General features: G+C 41.0%; 1 protein-coding gene across 13 annotated transcripts in view; it reads left to right on the top strand.

The window, feature by feature from the left end:
- The window catches only part of unc-104 (kinesin family member unc-104), a 100,680-nt gene that overhangs the window by 68,646 nt on the left and 4,550 nt on the right, over positions 1-27,484 (top strand). For 5 of the 13 annotated variants that reach the window (XM_074106065.1, XM_074106058.1, XM_074106059.1 and 2 more), the window contains 30 exons: positions 111-274; positions 396-535; positions 731-775; positions 2,039-2,170; positions 2,466-2,666; positions 3,386-3,543; positions 4,553-4,691; positions 6,172-6,335; positions 7,065-7,179; positions 8,522-8,655; positions 9,101-9,312; positions 11,016-11,192; positions 13,741-13,878; positions 14,213-14,343; positions 14,453-14,623; positions 15,085-15,268; positions 15,725-15,815; positions 16,030-16,128; positions 17,114-17,338; positions 17,743-17,881; positions 18,659-18,779; positions 19,359-19,461; positions 19,976-20,150; positions 20,352-20,464; positions 20,908-21,036; positions 22,865-22,994; positions 23,626-23,752; positions 25,371-25,557; positions 25,773-25,909; positions 26,672-26,773. In XM_074106065.1, the coding sequence (XP_073962166.1) occupies positions 111-274; positions 396-535; positions 731-775; positions 2,039-2,170; positions 2,466-2,666; positions 3,386-3,543; positions 4,553-4,691; positions 6,172-6,335; positions 7,065-7,179; positions 8,522-8,655; positions 9,101-9,312; positions 11,016-11,192; positions 13,741-13,878; positions 14,213-14,343; positions 14,453-14,623; positions 15,085-15,268; positions 15,725-15,815; positions 16,030-16,128; positions 17,114-17,338; positions 17,743-17,881; positions 18,659-18,779; positions 19,359-19,461; positions 19,976-20,150; positions 20,352-20,464; positions 20,908-21,036; positions 22,865-22,994; positions 23,626-23,752; positions 25,371-25,557; positions 25,773-25,909; positions 26,672-26,773 (4,283 nt within the window). The remainder of the gene's footprint in view (positions 1-110; positions 275-395; positions 536-730; positions 776-2,038; positions 2,171-2,465; positions 2,667-3,385; positions 3,544-4,552; positions 4,692-6,171; positions 6,336-7,064; positions 7,180-8,521; positions 8,656-9,100; positions 9,313-11,015; positions 11,193-13,740; positions 13,879-14,212; positions 14,344-14,452; positions 14,624-15,084; positions 15,269-15,724; positions 15,816-16,029; positions 16,129-17,113; positions 17,339-17,742; positions 17,882-18,658; positions 18,780-19,358; positions 19,462-19,975; positions 20,151-20,351; positions 20,465-20,907; positions 21,037-22,864; positions 22,995-23,625; positions 23,753-25,370; positions 25,558-25,772; positions 25,910-26,671; positions 26,774-27,484) is intronic. The other 8 variants (XM_074106066.1, XM_074106062.1, XM_074106063.1 and 5 more) reach the window with 7 other exon arrangements.

The raw sequence follows: 27,484 nt of genomic DNA, 5'->3' as shown, positions 1-27,484 counted from the left end.
ATCACAAATAGTTTTAACTACGTCTGCTGCTGTCACTACTAACAGGGGTTTTGACCTTTAGGTAAGCTTTTAGGTGCTCTTGTCTTCATTAAGAAATAAACAAATTTCAGGCGTCTAAGAGCAAAAAGTCAAAGAAGGCAGACTTTATCCCGTACCGCGACTCAGCTCTCACTTGGCTGCTGCGCGAGAACCTTGGAGGCAACTCTAAGACGGCCATGATCGCTGCCATATCGCCCGCCGATATTAACTACGACGAAACTCTCAGCACGTTGAGGTATGCAGACTATAATTAGTTCCATTTTAATGTAGGCACAAATTTTAACATAGGTATAGACTACTCAACCGCTTACAGGGGCAAACTCAAAAAACCTTGTCTTACTCATTGAAACTTACAGATACGCGGATCGCGCCAAACAAATTGTCTGCAAGGCGGTCGTCAACGAAGATGCCAACGCCAAGCTCATTCGGGAGCTCAAGGAGGAAATACTCAAACTTCGGGAACTACTCAAGGCCGAAGGCATCGAGGTCGCAGAAGGTAAGCCCCTAAACTAATACAGAAATATTTTTTTCAGTTAGGTTGTTAGTCGTCATGTGATCGGATAGATCGTTCTGTGTTACCGTTAGCGAAATGTGTAAATAACCATGCTAGAAGCAACGACGAAACGCCACAACTGTTTTATTCTTTATACTAAAACTTACGTTTTGTTTTCAAATACCCTACCCGAACTAGGACCTGATGGTAGAGTCGTTTATGAAAAGAAAGAACCGCCTACCAGTAAGTAACTGATACGAGGCTTGCGCTATGCATTTGTACACCCCACCTGTACGCTTGGCCTCCGCCGGTGTTGCCACGACCAAACACTGGATATACGCGTCCAAGTGGCAACCCAGCATATTAATATGTAACCGATATATTTTGCACTCTACTCCAAAGCTTGTGGCGTTCGTAGGCAATATACCTCGTTCACTTCACGAGTACATATCAATATATTATGCAAGGTATTTAAGTCAGTTTATATGACTACATCAGCGCTTATGTTATATTGGTGTTGGTTATGGTCTATTTATGCATATTATCAGTATGGGAATGGTTGGGATAGTTGTATATTTTGATATTTATATTTATGTGTATGTGGAACTGGACGTTTCATCAAATTCAATATTATTCATGTGTTGCGACGTCATTTTGTTGAAATGTTCAGTCTTTATTTGTATGTACCCGTTCGCGGCCCTGCTCGCAATGAGAACATTGGCAATTTTCACAATTTTTAACACATACATAACAAAAAACAACTTAATTCTTGTTTTCTAAATTGTCGCGAACGGACGTTGACGAATATTATGTGTTGCTACAGAAAAGCTTCATAGCTTCAACTGCATGTTATCCCCGTATTGTCTACGTTTTAGATCTCGATGTTGCCATATTTATTTTTTCTATAACTTTATAACTAGATTTTTAATATTTTCTATTTTTAATGTGTAATTGAAGAAAGAAGCCAAATAAAAAAAAACACTGGTCACATTTGCACTCCATTTGGTGTGGCTAATTTAAGAAATAATGGCAGCTGGCATGACATGACTGAAAATGGTTGCATAAAAACTGTGGTGTTGGTTAAGGAAGTAGGTATTTTAAAATCACAAAAAGGAATATACTCTTTTTTTAATAATGACATGTTTACCTGAACTTTGTTTTGTTAAAGTTTTGTCAAACTGTTATTTTTACTATCTGCCGACGGCAAGACGGTATCAATATAATAGACTAGTTCAACAGATGTTCGCACATTTTTTTATACCTACCATCTTTTATAAAGCTTTAAAAAACTGGTTTATTTATAATAATTACACAATTATAACACCGATCAATCAATGGGAAACAGGGAAAACAATAACAAGCCGATAGATACCACATTATTAACAGCACTCTCTTTAATTTTAACACCGAATTTGATAAAGTCAAAACATACAACTAACATGACAAAAAAAACTAACATTATTTTAATCCGTATCTTTGACTAATGTAACAAATCTGGTACAACAGCAGAAGAGAACCAATCGCCGCAGCGTAAGAAGAGCGAAGCGGAAGTGTTATCTCCTAAGCTTTCCCGAGCGGCCACGACCATTGCCGAAGAAGCCGTGGATCAGTTGCAGGCTTCTGAGAAACTTATTGCGGGTAAGAAAGAAATTTTGTCCCTTGTAAAATAATTTATGACACTAGGACAATTTTGGTTCACAAATGATTAAATAACACGAAAGGAGTGTTGTCGCAATCTGTTTCTAAAATAATAAAAATACAGCCATAACAGTGCTTTGCTGCGTATAACTCAGATTGCAAGCTCTTGATAAAGCAAGTGATTCGAGACGTACATTTTATTGTCAAAAAATGTTGGTTGATTGATTTGTTGATTGTCTTTTGACATCCAATAATTTGTTTTATCTATCTTAAATGACCCCACTGTCTTACACAGAGTTGAACGAGACTTGGGAAGAGAAACTGAAGCGTACAGAGCAAATTCGCGTCCAGCGCGAGGCAGTGTTTGCCGAGATGGGAGTCGCTGTCAAAGAAGGCATCACGGTCGGGGTTTATTCGCCGAAGAAGACGCCTCATCTGGTTAATCTCAACGAGGACCCTAATCTGTCGGAGTGTCTAATCTATTACATTAAAGATGGTAAGTGTAAAAGGGCCCCTTGGAATGTTTCAACTGCTAGTGATCTTAGCCCGATTCTCAGATGGTCCTATTCACAGAACCAGGGTCTCGCTTAGAGTCATCGAGATCCAGCTCCGTTGTGAGATTTCATAGAACTAAAATATAGCAGCATCATTCCATCACCTTCTGACACCTTAATGAGTTTTCTGACACGCATCCATAACATAATACCTACAAAACTGTATCGTGAGTGTCTTAACCACTTAGGGTAAGCACTGCACTGACCTAGAGTATCATGAGACGAGAAAGGGTTTTGAGGAATTTCACGGATAGGGAAGTAGCCCACTTTTATCCACCACAAAGTAGTTCAATTTAAGTACAACACAGTGTGGCTTTTTCATTTAACGAGATGTCTGTACCATACCATAGTTTAAAAATAGTATGTTAGTACAGTCGTGGAAACTGAATTGCGTACCACGGTAGACTCGTTTCATAATCAACTTCACGATTTCTTTGGCAGATGTACGGAATAGTCAAAATACCACGCACAGGACTTATCACGCTAACACACACGACGTGGTATTTTGACTATGAGTGAAAATCGCGAAAGCTTAACTTAAGCTTAGCATTAGATGTACGTAATGTCAACATGGCGTTAGTAACAGAAAGGTTCCATCCTGTTACGCGATTCAGTTTAGTTGACTGATGTAACCCTAACGTATAGCTGTTGTTTCGGCCAGGTGTGACGCGTCTCGGTACGGCGGAGGCGAACGTCCCGCAAGACATCCAACTGTGCGGCTCGCACATACTGAGCGAGCATTGCATCTTCGAAAATACGGACGGCGTCATCTGCCTGATACCGCACCGCGAGGCGCTTGTTTACATCAATGGACGAGAGGTATCTACTCTATCTACTCATGAAGGCGCGACACACAGCAAAATTATCGATGAGCAGTACGAGTAAAGCTTCTCCTTAAGGGGCTACCCGATTTTTGATAAGTTTTGAATCGTATCTCCTACTTTTGCACTACAGATAGAATTATAAATCAAACGGCTATCGGTTCTCCAATCTTTTATCTTCATTTTTGTCTACCGGATTTTGAGAAAAATGAATACTTAATGTTGTATGATTGTTTTACATTGTCTGAAAAAACACTTATTTCGTATCTCTATTGACGTGAAAGATCTAACATATACGAAATCTACATATTTGGGTTCGTCTTTGACGTCTCTAAACACTGGTCGAGGGTTTTCATTTGAAACTAATTAACACAAAAGTTATGGCCAGAAAACTAAAAACCGAAAACTTTGATGCCAAATATCTCGAAAACAATGAACTTTGAAGTAAATATGGGATACTATATTGCTTAAAGCCGTTGTTGTTAATATAATAAGCTACAAAAAACATTAGAAAACTAAGGAATTCAGATCGAAGGTCATTGGGGCATAGGATCCCCTTAATAAAAAAAGTCTTAGTGTGCGTGGCTGACGATAGCGACTAAGGACGTAACAACATAATATAATAAAATAATAATGAAAAAGAAAGGAAGAAAAGAAAGAAATACATTTATTCACAACACAGCAATAGACAACACTACACGGGACACAACAATATTATTAAGTGCGACAGCATAGATAGGTAGTAAGATATGTGTCAACATGTCAGGTTCTTTGCACGGAAAAGTTAGACCTATAAAAGTACGCCTCATCGTGTGCATGTAATTGCACACAACAAATGAAAGCAAACTTCACCATGCGCATACGCGTATGGATCGAGGCGTAGTTTTTACAAGGCCTGACGGTATTCTCACACTACAGAACGGACATATAGCGATGCCTTTATCCACCTAAGGCGCTAAGCATTCTCTCTCGGGAAACCTAGCACATAATCACCGTCTGTTCTCCAGGTAACAGAGCCGATAATACTGAAGACTGGGTCCCGCGTGATCCTGGGCAAGAACCATGTGTTCCGCTTCACGCACCCCGGCCAGCCTCATGAAGAGCCCGTCGTCAGCGCCAACACCGAGGCGGCTGCTGACCCTGCCGGTAACTATCCCATAACATTTGCCACTGTGCTACATGCGGCTATACTATCATGCTCGTATCCAGAGCTGATTTGGGGCCCGATTTCTGCGCTGTTGGAAGAAAAAAAAAATAGAAATACATTAACAACAAGATCTACCAGACTTTCTTTTATTGAGTCTGAGATTGTGGTCACGGGCCCCGCTTGACCTTACGGACGCTCGTACTCTTACGGACCCAATTTATTTTTGGGTCGAGACACTGTCCTTGCTTTTGTTTACTGGTTTTTCGTTTTTAATATTAGATGGACGGACAACAATGGTCTTCCACAGGCCATCACAATTGAGCATAATGACCATCTACTCTACATAGTCATCGACGTTATTAGACTACTATTATTACCCTAACCTACCTATACCTATTCTCCGATTACGTATAGGTCAGGTAGATAGATATGCCAATAGAAAGATTTGACGCTTCATAATACAGTTTGACGTAAGCTGGAACTGTTAGTTCGCTTTTAAAATTCGATTTATTCGCGCTGTCATCGTTCATCCACCATGACCTCTCATATTTCGTTTTCTAGATTTTTTTACCGTTCAACGGCAAAACCCACCAGACACTGACAAAATTGTCCTCCGATGGACAGAGCCATATTTTTTAGGGTTCCGTAGTCAAATTATAGTTTAGCCATGTCTGACCGTCTGTCTGTCTGTCCGCGGCTTAGCTCAGAGACCGTTAGGTACTAGAAAGCTGTAATTTGATATGAATATACATATCAGTCACGCCGACAGTGGTAAAATAAACAAAACTCAAAAAAAAAAATTGTAGGGAGAGGTAAAGTGGGGGTGATTTTTCTTTCTCGACTTTTCCTATAGTGTGGGCTATCGTTGGATAGGTCTTTTAAACCATTGGGGGGTTGCTAAGTTGTTATTTTTTTTGATTCAGTGATCTATTTGCGAAATACAACTTTAAAGTGCAAATTTTCATTAAAATCGAGCGATGATTTTTTCAACCCTATCTTGGGCGTGTCCGACACGCTCTTGGCCGGTTTTCCCTTAGCGGCCACACGGGGTAACTAGTTACCCAGGCTCGGAAAAAGTAAAATTAGAGGTCTAAAACCTTTGAAATTGATACAAGTAACGACATCTGCGGCCGGTAGTAGACAAGTTTGAGATGTGACTCCATCTCATAGGAAGCCGAAAAAACGCGTGCGCATTTTTAAATGTACCGTTAAAAACGGTCGGAAGTCTTAAATCGGTTAGAAGTCTTAAAACACCCATATGTCTTGTACAACTAAGTTTTTCAGCGTGGGGTAATGAGTTACCCCATGTGGCCGCTATGTGGCCTGGCTGAGGTGTGTCCGCTAAGGGTTAAACTAATTTTTAAATGTCGTCATGGTCAAAACTGGCGGAAAATCGCTACACTCCATTTTCAATTTAAAAAAATAAAAAGTTTGTAGTACTGCTCTTTTGCATTTGCTTAATACGATATTCTGTTCAAGGTCTGGACGCAGAGAATGTGGACTGGGACTTTGCGCAGTGCGAGCTGCTCGAGAAGCAAGGCATCGACCTGAAAGCCGAGATGCAGAAGCGGCTGATGGCTTTGGAAGAGCAGTTCCGCCGCGAGAAGGAACACGCCGACCAACAGTTTGAGGAACAGCGGAAGGTGAGCTGAAGTTCCCACGGTTAATGATTGAGGAACCGAATTGCATCTAGACCGATGCGTTTATTATTAAATTGCAGAACAATGTCAGCTTTGTCCTTCTTTGTCTTCTTTGTTTCTCCTTCCTATTGCTATATTTAACTGGCGGGAATACAATCTTTGCAATAAACCCATTTTGAGCAAATAACTCGAGCAGCGATTCGTTAGTCTTCAAGGGCGCTACTCCGAATTTCTAATTTTGTGTAATACCGTCCTTCTCACTCTCGTATTAAATAATATTAACGTGATCAGGACGACATGACACGAAGCTCATGTCAGTTTCTATGGGCGTTTACATGAAAAACAGGGTCGGTATTTCCATGACAGTATTATTCGGCCCGGTAAAGAGTGTCACCTGTCAAAACGATCGAGTCAAAGACACATAAATTCTTTTTTAATGTTTTTTATCCTGGACTATGGGACAACCCGTAACCGACCGGACTGTCGTAATATTTAGCGGTAAAGAAAACTCTTTATTTTTTTAAATGAATTGATGCTACTTAAGTGTCAAGTGTCCCATGATATTTATTTATTTATTTATTATTATTTAAAAATCTGATATTTTTTTCTGTTAATTAGAAAGGTTATTCCTATTGATATAATAAGTTTCAAGCGTTTCTAAATGTTGCAGACATTCCTCATTGTGCACAAAAAAATAAAGTCGTGATGTAAAAGAAGTGTTCATTGTTTTAGAACTACGAAGCTCGCATCGATGCATTGCAGCGGCAAGTCGAAGAACAGAGTGTGACCATGTCAATGTATAGCTCTTACACGCCCGAAGATTTCCACAACGACGAGGATATATTCGGTGAGCTGATCTATTCTTATCTAAAAACTAAAAAAAACATGAATTTGTTCTCACAAAAACATTTTTTTTAAATTAAGTAGTCCCTGATATTAACCTTCAATTTTTTTGTAATTACATTGAATTTGTGAATGAATGAATAATAATTGTTAAAGAGTTTTTTTTCTTGGTTGTTGCTGTGATATGCGTAAAGCTAAAACATTATTTTAAATGTCATTACATGCGCATACTTTACTCATTATCTTCTAAACTACATGTGCGCCATATTACGTGCAATTTTCAATCCATAAAAAACCCAACGAGTCCAATTGGACTTCAAAATCTTCCTGCTTTACGAATGTCACGTTTACCTTTTACCCCAATACTTTTTTAGGCTTATTTCAGGTGATGGCACGATGTCGCGTGATGCTCCGATTGCGCATATAGGGCTTTCTAAAGCTATCACCTCTTTAATTACACGAAATCCAGTGACTATACTGCTGAAAAGCATTATTATATTATTAAAGTGGCGCCGTAGAAGGTTGCAAAGCAGAATTAAAAGAGTAGCCAGTTTTAAAAATGAACGAATGCAGCCACGACATCTTGTGATCGGCGGCACGGAGAGCGTTTACTTTGTTCATTGCGCGGCCAAGACGCACGCCGCACAGTGGTTATACCTAGAAGTACACGTAATAAATGTCGTGTTCGAGCCGCATCCGCCCGCGAAGGGTTAGCATCACTTCGTCTAAAAAGCAACTGGTCCAAGTAGCGAGTGGTCTAAGAAGCAACTGATCTAAGTAGTGAGTGTTCTAAGTAAGAAGCAACTTGTCTATGTAGCTAGTGGTCTAAAATGTTCTCCAAATGTCTAGTCGGTCCGTTCTTCGTTAATTCTTGACGCAACTCTAACCTAACCCATGTTTTTCCAAGTTTCCGATACGTACAGGTTAGGACCAATTGTTTTTTAAACCACTTGCTACTTAAACCATGTGCTTCTTAGAGCACTTGCTACTTAGTTCAGGTACTTTTTTAAGACAAAGTGATAGTAAACTCTCCTCGTAAGTCTTGACTTTTTTTATTATACATAGTTCTACAAACCGAGCCGAGAATTCTTAATTTTGTAATTTTGCTAATTACTTACATAAATTGAAAGTTCATATTTCATTGAAAAATTGTACTCCACCAAGTACATTCGGCAAGTTATTCTTACACTTGATTTGTACTTTGTGAAATTCACGATCGAGGACTTGCGAGGATAAAATTTAACATGTGTAGGCCGTATGCGCAGTCGGCTCGTCTCGCGCCTTCCATGCTTGCCTGAACTAAGTAGTAGCGTATGCGTAACTGACCTGTTTCCCGTTCGGTGTAGTGAATCCCCTGTTTGAGACAGAGTGTTGGTCGGCGCGCGAGGTGGGCCTGGCCGCGTGGGCGTTCCGCAAGTGGAAGTACCACCAGTTCACCTCGCTCAGGGACGACCTGTGGGGGAACGCTATATTCCTCAAGGTAAATATTATCTTTGAACACATTCAAGTAAATATAGATGTACTGTTTTTTTTTACACATGCCAATTAAAAATCAATCTTATGCCATTATCATAAAGGCTTTGACATCTTGGGTTTGACTGATCAACGTTTTTTCTAGCTTTAATAATTTGTTACACGGTAGAATTTTTAATTGGAACGTAAAAAAATATTCTCAAAAGTACCGTAAACTATATCTTATCTTATTCGTACTTGACGAACTTCCACGGGGGTATTCAAACTGCGTTCTTGACTTTTTTTTTGTTAAACATTTAAAAATCAGCAAATAGTAATTTTGGGGGAGGCCTATGCCGCACAGTGGACATCCTACAGCTGATATGATGATGAAGTGATGACGATGATGAATTATTTTACTCACATTTAGCTCTTAACTGAAACAACATTGTCAATAATGTAAACCTCCTCAGGAAGCGAACGCGATATCAGTGGAGCTCCGCAAAAAGGTGCAGTTCCAATTCACCCTGCTCACCGACACGCCGTACTCGCCGCTGCCGGCCGAGCTGGCGCCGCGCGACGATGCCGATGACGAGTACCGGCCCAGCGCGCCCACCGTCGTCGCCATCGAGGTCACTGACACCAAGAACGGGGCCACGCATTACTGGACCTTGGAGAAGCTTCGGTGAGTTTTTTTGTATTTTTTAGGCAGTGGAATGGTTAGTTTAGTAAATGGAGATTTAGATTTTTGAGTGAGTTAGGAACTAGCCTACATCAAATGTTAGCCATACCTTGATAAGTTCGTATGTGACACTTGGTAGAACCCTGTGGCAGGGAGTATCTGCTGGTTTAATAAGATTTTTATTGATAAGTGCGGCAAATGCTGACTGCGCCAGGAGTCTACTGAGTGTCACGCACGAGTATCTAGCAATTTTGGGGCGCGTCTGACATGGCCGCTTGTGTTTTATTTACACATAAATGCATTTGTAAATGATTGTCTACTACGGTTTATTTATTGATAAAAGTGTGCTCGGGATGTTTTCCTTAGGGCCCGTTGTTTGATCAGTAGTTAAACTAAAGTAGGTACATCATTATGTCAGAAATAACATAATTAAAATTTTGAAGGTTGTACGACTATGTGCCCCAAAAATTGTGGAAATTGTGGGAATGTTCTTCACATTTCCCCAGCTACTCAACGAGATGCAGCTCTTTCTTATCTACAAAATAGTAAAATATTACCTTTAGTCCGTTATTAAAATTGTGTGCGTGTTAGGTTGTTTTTGGTATGCATGGTCTTGTTTGGTATTAGGATGTGTGAACTTCGACTGATTTGTTGGCTAGACAAGAGTATACTGATTCATTTATTTGATTTAATGTTACTCTTCCGTTTTGACTACTATAGATTCACATGCATTATATGATTTCTCTTTTGTTAAGTTGCGTTTTGTTGATCTTCGAGTGATGTTTATTTTTGTTTGTCTTTTTGGAAGGAATTTTAAAAGATTATTCTTTGCTAGTGCCGTGTTGATCGGATACCTTTTGTCAATGACTTTGAGAGTCTAATTGAAATTGGTGTAACTTAAGATATCATAATGTAAGGCTGTAGTTGTATATAAATAATGTGAGGGTAAGTATATTTTTCGATAAATATGAATGTATAGTTGAAAATATGAACATAATGTTTTACTAGAGCTTTTTTTTGTTGCCGCTTTATTATTTTTGTTTCTCATTTTCTCCTGCTAATTTCTGTTAATATATTACTATAATGTTTACATTTTACCACCTTTTTCATAATATCCTAGAGTTGCTAAATTATGAGAACCATATTAGAAATGGCGGATGGTTTTGTTTCTTATTAATTTTTATGATAATAAGTAGATGACATAGAAAGCGTTAGTAAAAAACAAAAATGGTAGTTTCCAGTTCGTTCATTTTGCTATCATTCGTTGGCAATCCTTTCGAATCTCAACCAAATTAAAAGAAGGTAAACCAATAAGTCGTATTAGACATCAAGATCCCAGGCACTTGGAAAATCTATGCAAGCAATTTTATTTACTTCTGGGGTATAACATTGGCGTGGATTTGACAAGAGCCTGACGCTAACATTAACCTACGCGCTTATACAATTACGGAACGGAACAAAGTTAAGATTAGGGCGATGTTAGGCAGGACAGGGCCGTATCCAGAAATCGTTGAAAGGTAGCATGTCAAATGTAGATTGATACCGAAGTTTGTGAGTGGTTATTGACTAACCCTTTAATCGTATGCATTTTTCTGTGCGCTTTGACATAGGCGAATAAAAGGTGAGAATGTAGTTCGGGTAGGCATTTTGTTCTGGATCCGGGGCCGCACTAGGGCATCAGGGCTACATGGTGGTATTGTCCGTAGCCACCGCCTGGAGCTCATGCGTCAGATATACAACATGAACGAGAGCGCGTATGACGAGGAGGAGCCGCCCCCCGCACTCCCCGCGCCGCCCGCGGCCGCGCCCCCCGACATACTGCAGTGTATATCAGCGTGCGCGCAGCAGACCCGCTTGTCTCTAGCCAACCTGCTGCCCTCGAGGTTTGTGACCGCCGCCGCCGCCCCACAATGGACCACCTTGACTCATTTGGGCCCCAGAACGATTGATTACATTATATCAAACCTTGCGTATTAATTATTGGTGGCTGGGAATGGCTGGATGCTGCTTCAGTATTGACTTAGGCGGAACAGTATGTTCTTCATGATAAGAGACAAGGGGGATAAAGGAATCGCAGTTCCTTGCTTACTAAGTCTTGCAGCATGGCATAAAATTTAATAACTCTCTTCCAATCATCTCATAACAATATAATTTCAAATGTACTAACAAACAAAAACCATCTGAATTAGGCCCAATGTGTGGACGGCTTTTGGTCGCAACGTATTTAAGTGTATTGTCGATGCAGTTGTTTTAAACTTGGTTCTGTACTCCACGCCTCGGCCTAGCACATGAATTATGAAACAAAACGGTTCTGTATAGCCGTAGTATATCAGTCATCCTGACCGTCAGACCAACTGAGACAAACAGATAATGTTGAAATGTGTTTCTCTCAGTTAGCAATACTCGTAAGATATCACTTATCTAGTAAACAATACTATATTACACAGGGGCTGTTTCACCACCCATTGATTAATTTTATTTGACGGATAAATTTAATCAATGGACGGTGAAACAGAGGGTTAGTCACTCATTTTATGTTTCAGTCGTTTCTAATCTATCACTAGATTTAGCACTGACATAAAAGATTTACATTCCAAAAACCATCCTTTGTTTTTTTTAAGGTGAAGCTAGACGAGCGTAACCTTCTGTGCTAAAGTGAATTTGACTACTGATTAGAGTATTGTAAACTGAGCGTCAATATTTATCGTGTTATTTTCTACGTATTTCTCAAGTCATCTGTCACATGTGTAGTGTGTTGGATCTAGAAAGTAGACTTTGAGTACTGGAGCTGTTTTGTTTCTACTAACATTTTGAGAGAGTGCCTATTTCCGGAGGACTGTAAGCTTTCGGTCAGCTTTATGCATTGGCTTTCGCGCGACGATGGCGTCTTGGCTTAAAGCCCAGATTAGACCTGCAAGAAAAATCGTGCAAGTTGCATTACATTGTAGCGCTCGATTGACCACTTCAATCTCATAAGCTTTACGGCCTCGCAATGTATTGCAACGTGCAGGTCTAAACAGGGTTTAATGATAGAAAATAATGCGGATCTAAATTGTACTACGTTCATTTTATACGACTTTCTCAATATGATTATGTATTTGTATTTATTACACAAGTTATGTCGTCGGTAAACTTCATTAAAATTATGAATATTTTGATACTCTGTGGGCTTTCTATTGATCAATATGCAATATTTTCAACAAATGCACAATTAAACAATTTCAGTCTGCCCGGGCTCACGTTTTTTTGATATTTCTGTGTTGAGTGATTGTTTCCAGACGATGTAACTTGATGTAGTAATAATAATTATAATTAATTAAGATCTTTCGGACATTTAAAAAAAAAATAAAATGTATAACAGTCGAGATTTATCCATGAGTTTATGACACCTTGTTTTTAATTAGATTCTGAACAGCACAGATGATTGTTTAAGTGGTTAAATGGAATTCTTAATGTACCTTGTATCTAAATGTATAAATTAAGGATAGTTAATTGTCGAATCGGCATTTTTTGCTTTAACGTATCGTACTGTTTAAACAGCATTTGTATGCTTTGCATGCGACATGAATATTTCTGCATATTAATATTCTTCACCAAAAATAGATTATCTTTCATCTTACATCTCGTTGTCAATTGTTATGTGACAGATATCTGTGATGCCTTCTCTCTTTATTTTGTCTGAATATACAGAGACTGCATCACATTTCATGAATGGGTCACGAATATACCATTAAGTGGTGAAACAGGCTTTTAGACTGATTTTGAGATAATTAGCTTCTAAAGGTGGTTAATCTACTTTTGTTGTTCACAATACCTTTTGTGGATTTGTACCTCGATCCTTTTCATATTAGACGCTTACAGACATATTTCTAGAAGGTAATTTTCAGAAACTATTTACTAACGAAAAGAAAGTTCTGTTTTTATTATATAAATTGTGTTATACAGTTAGTCAAATTGCCTTTTTGAAATATCTTTCATTACTGCTCGCATCCATTATTCATGTTTGAATAAGCTTGCTTCAGTAGCAATTAAAACAAATCTTCATTTTTTTTCGCAAGACTTACTGGCCGGCACTGCTTGAAGTGTTTATCTTTTGTCTACTCGTATACCTGTAACGTAACCTATTCTAGTGTGTCGTTATCATTGTAAAACAGAAAAAATCACATATACCCTTAGATCTAGGCATTGGGTAGTTTATGACCTACTTATTCATTTAGACTGTGGTCTGCTTTTTGTAAGCCTTTTTCGAGTGCTTCGCAGTTGCGGATTATAAAATTTGCTTTTGCTTTCCGCATAGGCCTCAGTCTAAAGATCGTTGCACAAAATAAAAGCAACTGTCTCAATCCCTCCGCGACGTATGCCTCGTAGAACTTCAAACAGGATAATAAACTTAAACTAAATTTTATCTCACGCTGACGTGTGTGCGCGCAGGCAACGGCTCGAGCTGATGCGAGAAATGTACCACAACGAAGCCGAGCTGTCGCCGACGTCGCCCGACCACAACATCGAGTCCGTCACCGGCGGGGATCCCTTCTACGACCGCTTCCCCTGGTTCCGGATGGTCGGACGGTAAGTTCAACTATGATGGCTGATGTATCTAATGAGTGGATATTTTCGAGCAACCCGGCCCGGAGAGTGAGAGAAATGTGAGTTGGCTGTGTCTTCGGATGCAACTACTGATGCGCCGCGATATAGGAAAACTTCGGAAACTTCTGATACTTTTGTATGGGTATTGGAACATTCCGTTTCTTAAACTTTTAAAACCACTGTTTCCGTTGGGCACATATTTGTACCACGAGTAAGATATGGTTAACCGCTGGTTTTCGTTTTTTACTGCTGAATCATTTCTACATGTGTTCAATAGCTGATTACAGAGATACTTACACGAAGGTTTGTTTCGCAGGAGCTTCGTTTACCTGTCAAACCTCCTGTACCCGGTTCCGCTCATTCACAAGGTCGCGATCGTGAACGAGAAAGGAGACGTGAAAGGCTACCTGCGGGTCGCCGTGCAGGCGGTCATTGACGCCGAGAAGAGTTAGTAACACTAATATTCCCCCTTCTCACATGTATTCCTATGAAAATTGTTTTTTTTCCTGTGTCACAAACCGCCTGTAATGTTTATTTATTTATTTGACTTGTGTAGATAATGCGGAGTTCGCGGCTGGTGTGAAGCAGTCGGCGAAGATATCGTTCGACGACGACGTGGCCCCGACCCGCGCGCGGGCGAAGACGCTCGCCAGCGTCGTCGACAAAAACAACGCCATCAACTTGGAGGACCGCATTGATGCGGCCGACTCTAATATCAAAATCGAAGGTGAGCTATCGGCACTTATTTATTACTCATACTTGAACACATTGAAAAGAAAAGTGTACGTGCCAAGATAAGCACTACTTATTAATATAAAAAATACGTATCTATGTAAGATGCTCACTTAAAGCTCACGATATAGTTTGCAAAAGATATTTTTTAATTCTCCAAAAATACATAGGGTGACTCAAAGACGTATACTTTGGGTCACCGACTTGCTCATGTGTGCCAATTTTAAACGTAATCGGTTCAGTAGTTTTGCAGTAGTATGTCCAAATTGACTGTGACAAACGGACAGATACATACACGATTGATCCTATAAGCGTTCTGTTTTATCTTTTTGAGGTATAGAACCCTAAAGAATAATAATATGTCAAATGGTTCTGACGGAAGACCAGCGTCGGCAGCAAGGTTGACATAATGCTGAGTTGGTGGCCTACCGTTAAAACGCGTCTTGTTTTTCGTAGAGCTAGCGCTGGCAGGCGAGTGCGACGCGGACAGCGGGCGCGGCGATAGCTCGCTCGCCTCCGAGCTGAAGGAGGAAGATTTACCCGAGCACCTGACCCTCGGCCGGGAGTTCACCTTCCGGGTCACGGTGCTGCAGGCCCACAGTGTCTCCACGGACTATGCTGACGTCTTCTGCCAGTTCAAGTAATTATGATCATCCCAGCTTCATCCCGTTCCATCAAAATTCAAAACGATAAAGGTCTACTCACTACTCCAACATACCATAACCTAAAATAACTGTCAATAACGGAATGTCATACGCACATACACGCGACGGCGACGGTTGGTTACGGAACGTGCTAGTGGGTCTCATACTTTTCGATACAAAGAATATATTTTTGCCTGACACGTTGCTGTTACGGTCATAGTATGACACGGTGTAAGGAGTAGAGTCCTTTATTCTGCAAGTAGGCCACAAATGGCTCTTTTACACGTCATTTTTTTAAACTACCAGCGCTAACGGGAAGACCGTCATTGCCAAAAAGAATTCGCAAGAACTTGACAGAAAGTCTTCTTTTTCAAAATAATTATCATCCCACCACCATCCATCCATTTAAGTTAGAATTATTTGATGTTTTATGGTTTCATCGTTTGTTACAGCTTCCTTCACCGTAACGAAGATGCATTCTCGACAGAACCCGTCAAAAACGCTGGAAAGAACACACCACTGGGCTTCTACCACGTACAAAATGTATGTACAGCTAAAATCACATTTTAGACCTTCAAGTGAAATCGCGCAAGTTGCATTACATTGCTGCGCTCGATTGACCACTGCAAACTCGTTCTCTTTACGACCTCGCGATGTAATATTTAATGCTAATATTTTATTGCATTTTTTTCTTTTAACAGTTAAAGGCTTCACAAGTATAAATTAGCGACTAACACTATCGTTTAATGTATTACAGATCACAGTACCAGTGACGAAATCGTTCGTAGAGTATATCAAAACACAGCCGATCGTTTTCGAAGTATTCGGTCATTACCAACAGCACCCGTTACATAAGGTAAGGATTAATGCCTATTTTTCTGCTATATATTATTATTTGTATATATTCGTGTTTTTGTTTTTAGTCCTGTACAGTTGAATTCATAAACTTGTGAGCAAAAATTTGTTCAAAAATATTTGAACACGCTTCTACGCCGTTAACAATAGAGTCGTGTTCAGTTATTTTTGATCAAATTTTTGCTCACAAGTTTATGAACTCGACTGTACATTTCAAGAGAAAAAAAATCCGCACTTACAACTATTTTTACAGTATCATAGTCTAAAAACAATACAACAGATTTTATTTAAATATAAAAGGATGTGAGCCGATATGACTTTCGTCTTTCTTCGACGAATGGTGCTTTATTTGGCCGCCATTGTCATTCCACAGATCAATAGCTCAAAAACCGCTGAACCGATTTTTACCAAAACATACCTAAGAATCACCGCAAATAGGGAGTGCTTTCACCAAAAAAAAAAACACATCGTAAGCGGTCCATCCGCTTAAGAACTGCGATGTCACAGATAGATATTGGCGTCAAACGTATAACACCCAGTAAAAGAGTAGTGCCCTACTTACTCTTCTTAGTCGTCGACACGGGTAGTATAATATACTACTAAGCCCAATAGCGTGTGATAATATTTTGACAATACAGGCTGGCCTATTTAGATCGGTCAGTATGGGAAAGTCAGAAACTATAAGACATACGAACATCTGTTCTTAAGAACCATGTCATCGATTTTAGTAACAAGAAAAACTGCATTCATACATTTTAAAAAAACTTGCACTCAATCCGGAAACGAACCCGGACGTTTTGAAAAATAAAAATTACAGAATAATACGGGAAAGGAAATAGAAATATACGGGAATGAAGTTTTTCTTGTTACTAAAATCGATGAACAGATCTTCGTATGTCTATAGTTTCAGACTTTCCCATTCTGACCGATCTGAATGAGCCACCCTGTATGTATATTGCCAAAAAATCAAAGTGACATAACCCCAGCGGCCTCCCCAGGACGCGAAGCAGGACGGTCCGGTGGCGGGGCGCACGCCGCCGCGCCGCATGCTGCCGCCGTCCATCCCGATCTCGGCGCCCGTGCGCAGCCCCAAGTGGGGCGCCGCCGCCGTCGCGCCGCCCTGCTGCTCCAGCCACCTGCACTCCAAACACGACCTACTCGTCTGGTTCGAGATCTGCGAGCTGGCGCCCAACGGGGAATATGTGCCTGCTGTGAGTGCACTATGTTTTGACAATCATTTCTTCAATGTATTTTGAGTACAGTGAACTACAAAACTTTTGGAGACCGGAGTTCGTAGTTGACAAAGAGTGCTGCTGCCCACTCTCATGTCAAGTCCCTTAGTAGCCTTATACGACATCCATGGGAAGAGATGGCTCCGGTCTATTCTAAAACCGATCATGGTACGGATTATACACAATTGACCCAAATAAAGTTTACTATTTCTCTAATTTTGTATTTTAATTTTAGGTACCTAGTCATAGAAAAAGTATTGTAAAAGCTCGTAGCGTCTTTTTCGTACGATGTTCACTACGCTCACATCGTAACTCACGCCACTCGCCTTTTTTGACCCCTGTTGTACAACTGTTGCATAAACTACTATTATGCTCGCGGGCAGGTGGTGGAGCACAGTGACGAGCTGCCGTGCCGCGGGCTGTTCCTGCTGCACCAGGGCATCCAGCGGCGTATCCGCATCACCATCCTGCACGAGCCCTCCGGCGACCTGCAGTGGAGCGACGTCCGGGAGCTGGTCGTCGGTACGTTGCCTTCGCCGTTAACGGTTTCATGGGCCTCATGGGTGGCTTCACTGGTACGCCCATGCGGCACATGTGCCTCATGTCAATGACGTATCTTAATATGAAACTTTATGAGCGTTCAATGTCATTATTACTCTGGGAACGTTCGGGACTGTGAACCAGAACACTACAGAACTGTCGTACTGTTTGACGAAAATTCCCAGACGCAAATAAAAAAAAATAGTTATGAAATCCATTTTCAATGAACTGCAAATGAGAATTTTTAGATGCTTAAGTAAACAAATAGTCAATTAATAAACATTTTTATACATAATCTATGGGGAATTGTGTTTTGACATATTGATTGATTAATAGTGTCACATATATCTAAGCTATTTGAGATGTGTTCAAGCGAAATCTTTTCACGATGCGGGAAGGTCGCTCGATTCGACCTTTTGTCATTTGAACGCGCTTGCAGCATGTTAAGATAAGTTTCTAATTATATCTTCATTATGTGAAATTCGAATCAAGAGGCTACACCTTCGACAAGGAGACGGTCCATCAAACCGACGGATGATGGACGACAAAGGCAAAACTATACTCTATCATTAATCTGTACTGTACATCGTACAGTCGCCTGCATTAATATCTGTCACAGCGGAGCGTGCAAAAATATCGGACGCGTCCTTCCGGCCCTAGAAATAGAATCGTATCAGATTTTTATCCATGCTTTGTTATGTCATATATTGGTGCTGGTGACTGTACTGGTACTCAAGTTTTATCGCATGATTGTCGCAGGTCGCATTCGCAACTCGCCCGAGGCCAACGAAGACACGGCCGACGGCGAAGAGGACGGCGCGCTGTCGCTCGGCCTGTTCCCCGGGGAGAGGCCTAACCTCGACGATAGAGCCGTTTTCAGGTAAACAAGAACTACTACGAAAGGGCGGCTGCTACGAAAGTCAAAGTTCGTATCTCACTTTCGTATTATAAATAATATAAGCGTGAGTGGGACGGCAAGATACGAAGTTCGAATTTTGCACTTCATAGTATAGGGTCAGTTTTGTATTCAATTTTGTAACTCAAAGTATGATAGAAGCATGAGTATTCATGCAATAAGACAGTGTTTTACAACCTTTTTCATGCTGTGAACCCATTTTAGTAGGTACGTAAAATTATTTGGCAACTCCCAACGTTGCCTTCGGCGGTTTTTAACTTATTTAATAATAACAGTTGAATTGTAACATATTTTGTAAAAAAAAAATCATTGACGTAAATCTGAATAATGTATGAGTCAACTTCCGATAAGTAAACATTCGCGACCTTTAGTAGCTTCACATCCTCCATCGTATACCGATATGTATGTTTTGATTAGCAATAAACAATACATCGGAAGGAGTCTATTATTATACCTGAAGTGTTCTGATTCCGAGTGCGTTAGACAATATAGCCTCTGGAGTCTATTTTAACTGGTGAAACATCAATTTTATTTGTTGTGTAGATTTGAAGCGGCGTGGGACAGTAGTCTACACGGCTCGCCGCTGCTCAACCGAGTCAGCGCCAACGGCGAAGTCGTCTACATAACGCTCAGTGCCTACCTCGAGGTATGTTGTCTTAGGTACACGGTGAAAGTTGACACGTCTACTAGAAGTCTTACCAGCACGAAAAAAATATTTTTATACGGACAATAACCTGATTTGAGTTACCACTATAAATATAGACATTTAACGTTTTGTAAAAACGAAGTTGTGTATTTCTTAAAATAAATAAAATATGTAAATAAATATCAGGGGGATATTTGTCATGAATGGACCTAGTCATTATTAAGGAAAGGTGTATTATGGGTACCGGGCAACAGATAAATAAATATACTGAAATATATTGATATCAATAAATATTAAACCCCCAAGACTCGAGAACAAACATTCGTATTTTTAATACTTAACATAATATGTGTTTAGAGCTGGGATTGAACCCGGGACATCAAGCTTCGTAGTATTCTGACAATTACTGGGCTATTTTTGGTCGTAAAAAAAAGTAGTCACTTTTTACTTGAAAAGTGCTATTTTCCATCTCAAAAATGGTGGCCACCCTCGTAATGTGTTTATCTGTGTGTAGGTGGAAAATTGCGGTCGTCCCGCGATCATAACGAAGGATCTCTCGCTGGTGGTGGTGGGGCGCGAGGCGCGCACGGGCCGCTCGCTGCGCCGCGCGCTGTTCGGATCGCGCAGCGCGCGCGCAGACCGCCTCACCGGCGTCTACGAGCTCAGTCTGCACCGCGCCTTGGAGCCAGGTGAGCGGGGCAAAGGGGTGGGGAAATTTACAAAACATGCATAAATATCATATCATAGACCTCCAGTTGCTTCGGTTGGAAGCGGCCTGCATCGTGAACCCGCGGCTTTATCCATGTCATCCGTCCATCTCGTTGGTGAACGTCCTACACTGCGCTAGCCGATAGAAGCTTCATCTTAATACATCTATCTCGTTCCCACAGGCGTGCAGCGGCGACAGAGACGCGTGTTGGACACGAGCGGCACGTACGTGCGCGGCGAGGAAAACCTGCACGGCTGGCGTCCGCGCGGGGACTCGCTCATATTCGACCACCAGGTAATTAAAACGATTCAGTTATAAAGTTAGAAGTATTGGTGCACTTATTTGACGTCATAGAAAGTAGACGACCGGCGAATAGCTATACCTTAAAAGATTCGCGACCACATGTCGCTACGTGCTACTCTCGTAACCAGTAACATCGTTTTTCCTTGATAATTTGTATTAATATGTTGTTAAATATTGTGTGGTCACCGGATTAACATACTACAATACGCCAAATTTCAGCAGATTCGGATACTGAAAGTGTTCGAAATATGGCTGGCGAGTTTTGAAACGCGTGCTTTTATGGTTTAGTCGTCAAGAAGCCAAAGACAAAGACACTAAAGGCTAACAAAAGAAGGGCCAAAGACACTTGCTTGCTCTTAGTTTTTACTTGCAAATGTTGCAAGATAAATAAAGGCTTATAAGAGCTAGTAAGTAAGCTACGTTGTTTGTTTTAGTGGGAGCTGGAGAAGATGACGCGATTGGAGCAGGTGGGCCGCACGCGGCACTTCCTGGCGCTGCGCGAGCGTCTGCGCCACGGACACGAGAACACCGTCGCCGCCAACGACTTTACCAAGACAGAGAAGGTAACACACAGGTCATCATATCATCATCATCATCATCTCAGTCGTAGAACGTCCACCGTTGACCGGAACCGCTACTCACAATTTGCTAGTGGGATTTGCTACCGGGGATGCTATAGAGCTCCGATCGCTCTGGTCGGAAGACCAGATTTACAATAGTGGAAACTATTGGATATTTATCCAAAAAACAAGCCATGAATTTAGTTAATGTAATAATCGAAAAATTTCTGATAGGGTTGAAACCTTAAGATACAACAGTATTAAGTATTTCTAATACATGCAAAAACTGTGGCTGAATAGTATTTTATGTAACTGTTGTATAAGTGAAGTCTTAATACGCGAGTGCGGCATGTCGCTATGAAAAATGCCACGAGCGTTTTAAGACCAAGTTATGCAACGTTGTATACAATACTTTTTCTACGACTACTTTTAAATCATCATCATCAGGCTAATGACTTCCATTTCTTCAAACATCTGATACAAATCAACACGGTATGAAATGAAATATGAATGAAGCGAGTTACGTTTCCCGCCGATTCCGTGAAATCTGACTAATTATTTTGTTTATGGTTAGTTCTTTTTTATTCACGCTAACTTGCCAGTGGCGCGATCACTTTTAATACTTTTATGACGTGCTTTTATGATCCATAGAGTCCTAGATTTTTTCCCGGACTTATTATGTACTAGCCGCGTGGATTTCGGTTAGGTCATCGCGCGCTGTTCCCTCGGGAACTGCATTTTTCCGGGATCAAAAGTAGCCTATGTCACTCTCTGACCTATAAACTATCGCTATGCCAAAAGTCACGTCGATCCGTCGCTCCGTTTCGACGTGAAAGACGGACAAACATACAAACACACACACTTTCGCATTTATAATATATATGGATATCATTGTATTCGTGGACCTTTAATTGTCAAAAAACTATATAAAACTATCCTACTATCAAATCAAGTTAAATACAAAACTACCGAATACTCTGAAACATTGTCATATCCGTAACATTCTTGGTTGCTATACGTTATGCCTATCCAATTTATTATAAGTAAAAACAAAGCGGATTCATCAAAATTATTGTATAAACACTCACTGGATCGAATCAATAACACATTTATCGATAATTCGTGTCTTTTAACTAGATGTCTAATAAGTTTTTTGACCAAAACTAACTTGATTTAAATATTTATTTTTCATTTCAAAAATCTTCGTCAAAATCTGACGTTATTTATTGATTGAAACATGTGTATAATCTGTAGTAGCATAGACTAGCGTAGAAATGGTGGAATATTTGACATTTTAAAAATCGAATGCGCGGATGAATAAGCGATTTTTATTTACTTTCCTTAAAATTCAAAAATAGTTACTGCTATTATAATTGAATAAACAGTTTTTGGAATGAAATCAAGTATTGTAGGTAACAAATAAAATGGACAAAAATACTTTGATCTATTCAATCAATAAATTAATCGATTTACTGAACAGATTAATTATTTTGCAATAGGTTCTAGGTTTTCACATCATTGAATGTACAGACATTCCCCACGCACAGGGTCGTATAAATGGCTCTCTTGTTTACACTTTTCATAAATTGGATCGAGCTACAATATATTAGAAGTGTTAACACACTAACTTTTCACTAATTTTAGAACTATTACAATGGGATTACGCATACGCACGCTTACCAGCATTTATTTTGAAAAAGTCGAAGCAGACTTTACAATATAAGGGTTTAAATACTTGATGTCCACACCAATTTTTAATAACTGCATATTATTAGTGTCCAACTGCAAGGTACATTTACTCCTATTTATAAATCACTGGCGCTTTTCACAGGAGGTGTGCAATATGGCGGCGAAGGCGGCGGCGGAGTGCGCGCATGCGCGCGACGACGCGCTGTACGAACCTTGGGAGATGACGACGCGCGAGCGCGAATTAGCTACCAAATTCCTTAAGCTCATACAAGGTGCGTGTCTAGTGAGCGACTGAAACGGCGCCATCTTGTTTCTATAGGTGACGTTTCAGAGACGTCGTTCGACGCTTAATAGCTACTGCTGAATGACGGCGCTAAAGGAAGAAATTAATGTTTTAACCCATCGTATGCTTAGACGCGTATCCGTGCCAGTTCATGAACTGCGTAAGCACGGATACGTTCCAAATCGACTACGCTGAAATTACAACTTTAGAAATCAAATTTAAAATTAAAACGAGGGGTTAAACTCGCTTTCGCTCTTCACTATTACCCTCTACATATCACGCGTAACGAAACAAGCGATTCGATGATTATTAGCTCGATGTAAGGAGAGACCTTCAGGCGTTGTCAGTGTGATGTGGTGACGATAATAAATCGCGATCAAGTGCGGGTAGTTCGAAATACTCGCGCTGCTAAACAAACGCGATACCCTACACTTCGCCTACGCTGCAACGTGGCCGAAACGTTGAGGTAATTATTTGGATTTCGTTAAGCCTGATAAGCCCTATGTAATAGTTGGAAAGAAACCACTAGTAAATAGTAATGAATAGAGACCGGATATTTTTGTTAATTAGTGTATGCCTTGGTATCTATACCAAGTCGGTGATGTAACATTTTATTGCAGGGAGAATAGGCGTCGGCAAGGAGGTAGAGACGGCGGTGTCCCCGGCCACGCCGGTGGACGAGGGAGTATCCGCAGACGCTTCCACGCCCAGTCTGCTGTCGTCAGTACACAGCGCCAGCAGCTTCGAGTGAGTACACCATCCAACCTACCAGAAATTTGGCATGTAAAAAATTCCCTCGATATTTTCAAAAACTACATGGTGATTTCATTAATAACGTTATATAAAAAACAAACCAGCGTCAAATTAAATGTCTCTAAACCTAGCGGTTTACATTTCGGGATTTTATTCCTGCAGGGCTACTACGAAACTCGAAGTTCGTATCGTACCGTCCCTCTCGCTCTCGTATTAAATAGTATAAGTGTCAGAGGGACCGCACGACACGAACTTCGAGTTTCAAGTTTCGTAGTAGCCCTGCTGTGACGTAGAAATTTCGACTTAAAAGTAGCCTTTGTATTACTCTAAACATCCAGTTATCTATTTTTATTTCGAGCCAAAAAGTAGGTTATGTGTTGTATTTCGGATGTCCAGCTATTGGCATACCAAGTTTCATCTAAATCAGTCTAGCCGTTGTAGCGTGAAGAAGTAACAAATAGACATATAAACACACACGCACATATTCGTACGACGAGACGAGTCTTTTAAGTTAAGAGCCTCCGAGTCCTTGGGAACACTTGCAGATGGGTCGATCCACTTTTTCTTGTAACCTCCTTGCCATGGTTACGTCCCCTGGACAACTTCACCAATCTTATCTTACTCTTACTAATGATAATATTATATAATTTATAATGTGATATATGATATGATTATGATTATAATTCATCATCATCATCATCATGTCAGCCGAAAGACGTCCATGCTGACATCCCCAAGGCTCTCCACTCAGACCGGTCTTGATCCATCGCGATCCCGCGATCTTAATATAATTATATTAATATACGCGGCTACGCACGCGTAAACCATGCGATCTGGTAGTTACAATTGAAATTCCGGGATTTTACAAAATTCCCGTGGGAAATCCCAAAATTTATATCGTAATCTTCATTGAGGTGTTGTGTTAAGAACAATTATCCCGTGGGAATATTGGAATAAAACTAGCCTATGTGTTATTTCCGACGTCCAGCTATCTACATAAATACCAAATTTCATGACTCTAAGCCCAGCGTAATCTGGTGCGCGGCAATGAATGGGTAAAGAGCTTTACAGACTGCAATGCAGGATAATGAATAGATTTCTTTTTCCCTGAATGGCAACACTGGCATAGATAATAGATCGCTCGTTTTTGGATCGAAATTCGAACTTGTGATTTTATTTTGCATAATATACAAAATTTACACACCTCAAGGTCAAAGAATCGAATTGCTGTAAAATTCCAGAGAAATAATGCGTTGTTTGGGAGAAACGTGTCAAAATGGTGTTGTAGAGCGCCATCCTGCTCTGTCTCGTTTTTTTTCTCCCGTTCTGGCGGTTCACTTTTTATATTAATATTATGTACGCGAAAGTTTGTATGGATGGATGGATGTTTGTTACTCTTTCACGCAAAAACTACTGAACAGACTTGCATGAAATTTGGCATGCAGGTAATATATACCCTGGATTAAATATGTTAATATACAGGCTACTTTTTATCCTGAAATAATGTGTGATTCCTATGGGATCTAAAAAGTTTAAAACTGCAAACTAATTCTGCGCGAGCGAAGCCGCAGGCAAAAGCTAGTAGATAATATAGGGGATGTTTGTGTGGCAGGCTGTGCTCGCCAGAGCGCGCGCTTCTAGAGAAGTCAATGGCGGCGTGGGGCGGCGGCGGCAGCAGCGGCGGCGGCGCGCTGTACGTGCCCGACTGCGAGGAGGTGCGCGTGTCGGCCGCCGTGGCGCGCCGCGGACACCTCAACGTGCTGCAGCACGGCACGCACGGGTGGAAGAAGCGCTGGCTGGTCAGTACACTATACGGGGGGCGGGGGGCAGCGGGGGCGGCGGGGGCGCGGGGGGCAGCGGCGGCGCGCTGTAGGAGGTGCGCGTGTCGGCCGCCGTGGCGCGCCGCGGACACCTCAACGTGCACGCCTATGATTTTAACTATATTTAGATTTAAGAACTATGTACCGTTTGTGCCTGAATAAACATTTAAACTTCGAACCGTATTGGTCGCCAGGTGGTCCGGCGGCCGTACGTGTTCATCTACCGCGACGAGCGCGACCCGATCGAGCGCGCGGTCATTAACCTCGCCAACGCCCACGTCGAATACTCAGAAGACCAGGAGCAGATGGTCCGCATGCCCAATACATTCAGGTCAGTCACTGGCTACTATCGATCCAACGGAATACTGAAACTTTGTCACACAAACTGTCATGTCCAGAAATCATTGTCACCCTTAGGCCACGTACGCACTATGCGGCCTAGCCGTCCTGTTTCGCGCGACTCACAGATTAGTATGAAGCACTGATGAATGCAAACGACCGCGTCGCACGACTCAAGGACGGGGTCGTGTGACCCGGTCGCGGTCGTTTTTTTTTTATTCGACAGGATGGCAAACGAGCAAGTGAGTCTCCTGATGGTAAGAGACCACCACCGCCCATAAACATCTGCAACACCAGGGGTATTGCAGATGCGTTGCCAACCTAGAGGTCTAAGATGGGATACCTCAAGTGGCAGTAATTTCACCGGCTGTCTTACTCTGCTGCTTCACGGCAGGATTAGCGAGCAAGATGGTGGTAGTAATCCGGGCGGTCCTACCACCTGCGCTTACATCGGAATGATACTTTTAAGGCTGCTTGCACGGTCTAGAGTTAAAAAAAATATTCGGGAACCCTGGGCTATTAAAATCGGCAAGCGTGGCGTGGGCCGCCCTCAGACTAGATAGAGCGATAATATATAGTTCTCAGTGGCGTGCGATTGGAGAGGCCTATGTCCAGCAGTGGACTAAGATAGGCCGGTGATGATTTCTTAATGATGATTCCATACATTTTGACCTGGGATGTCCAGTGAGAGTAAGCAGTACTAGTGCTGTATTCTTAATTTATTGTTAAATTGAATAATATTCGTTGTTTGCAGCGTGGTGAGCAAGGAGCGCGGATACCTGCTGCAAACACTTGGCGATAAGGAGGTGCACGACTGGTTGTATGCCATCAACCCGCTGCTCGCCGGACAGATCAGGTGAGGCCACATCCTTATATCATTCGTACATTATGTCTAAACTGAACAAAGTTTCATTCATCCCGTTGCCTGTTTTGCCATAAGCCCAAGGTATTCAGTAACAACGGAATGCTAATAACGCAGGTTCGAATCCCGCTGGATGATCATAAAGTTCAGATAAAAAATACAAGTTAATATACTCATTACTTAAGTATTGAATAGTTTACGAAATTAATAAATTTGTTCTTTCATTTCCATTATCACTAATGTGTTATAACTTTCGTGATCTTCAATCATAATTAATACCACAATCGGGACTTATCACGCTAACAACGAGTACCACACACCAGTGTATCGTGACCACGTCCACTGTAATGCGGTCGAAACGTCGAGGTAATTTTTACTCGTTGTTAGCGTGATAAGTCCCGATTGTGGTAGTAATTATTCATCACTAAATCTGAATAATTGCATCATGATCATTATGATTGCGATACATTTAGATATAGTAATGCACCTGTCGTAGAGCCAGTCCAGACACGACGTAATCCGAATTACATTAAAAGTACACAGCAAGAAGCAGGATCAACAGCAAAAAGAATAACGTATTAAAAGTCTCACGATATTGTTGCTTTCAAGCACTTTAAATAAAAGAGCTGACAGTTGCGAAAACATTGACAATACTATTTTATTTGCTGTTATTGTCTAGGTAACTCTTACGGCCTGGTGAAATAA

Source organism: Choristoneura fumiferana, chromosome 23 (genome assembly GCF_025370935.1).
Source record: "Choristoneura fumiferana chromosome 23, NRCan_CFum_1, whole genome shotgun sequence".
In the NCBI taxonomy this organism is placed as follows: Eukaryota; Metazoa; Arthropoda; class Insecta; order Lepidoptera; family Tortricidae; genus Choristoneura; species Choristoneura fumiferana.
The sequence above is the reverse complement of the archived record's forward strand: the minus strand, read 5'-3'. Positions and strand labels throughout refer to the sequence as shown.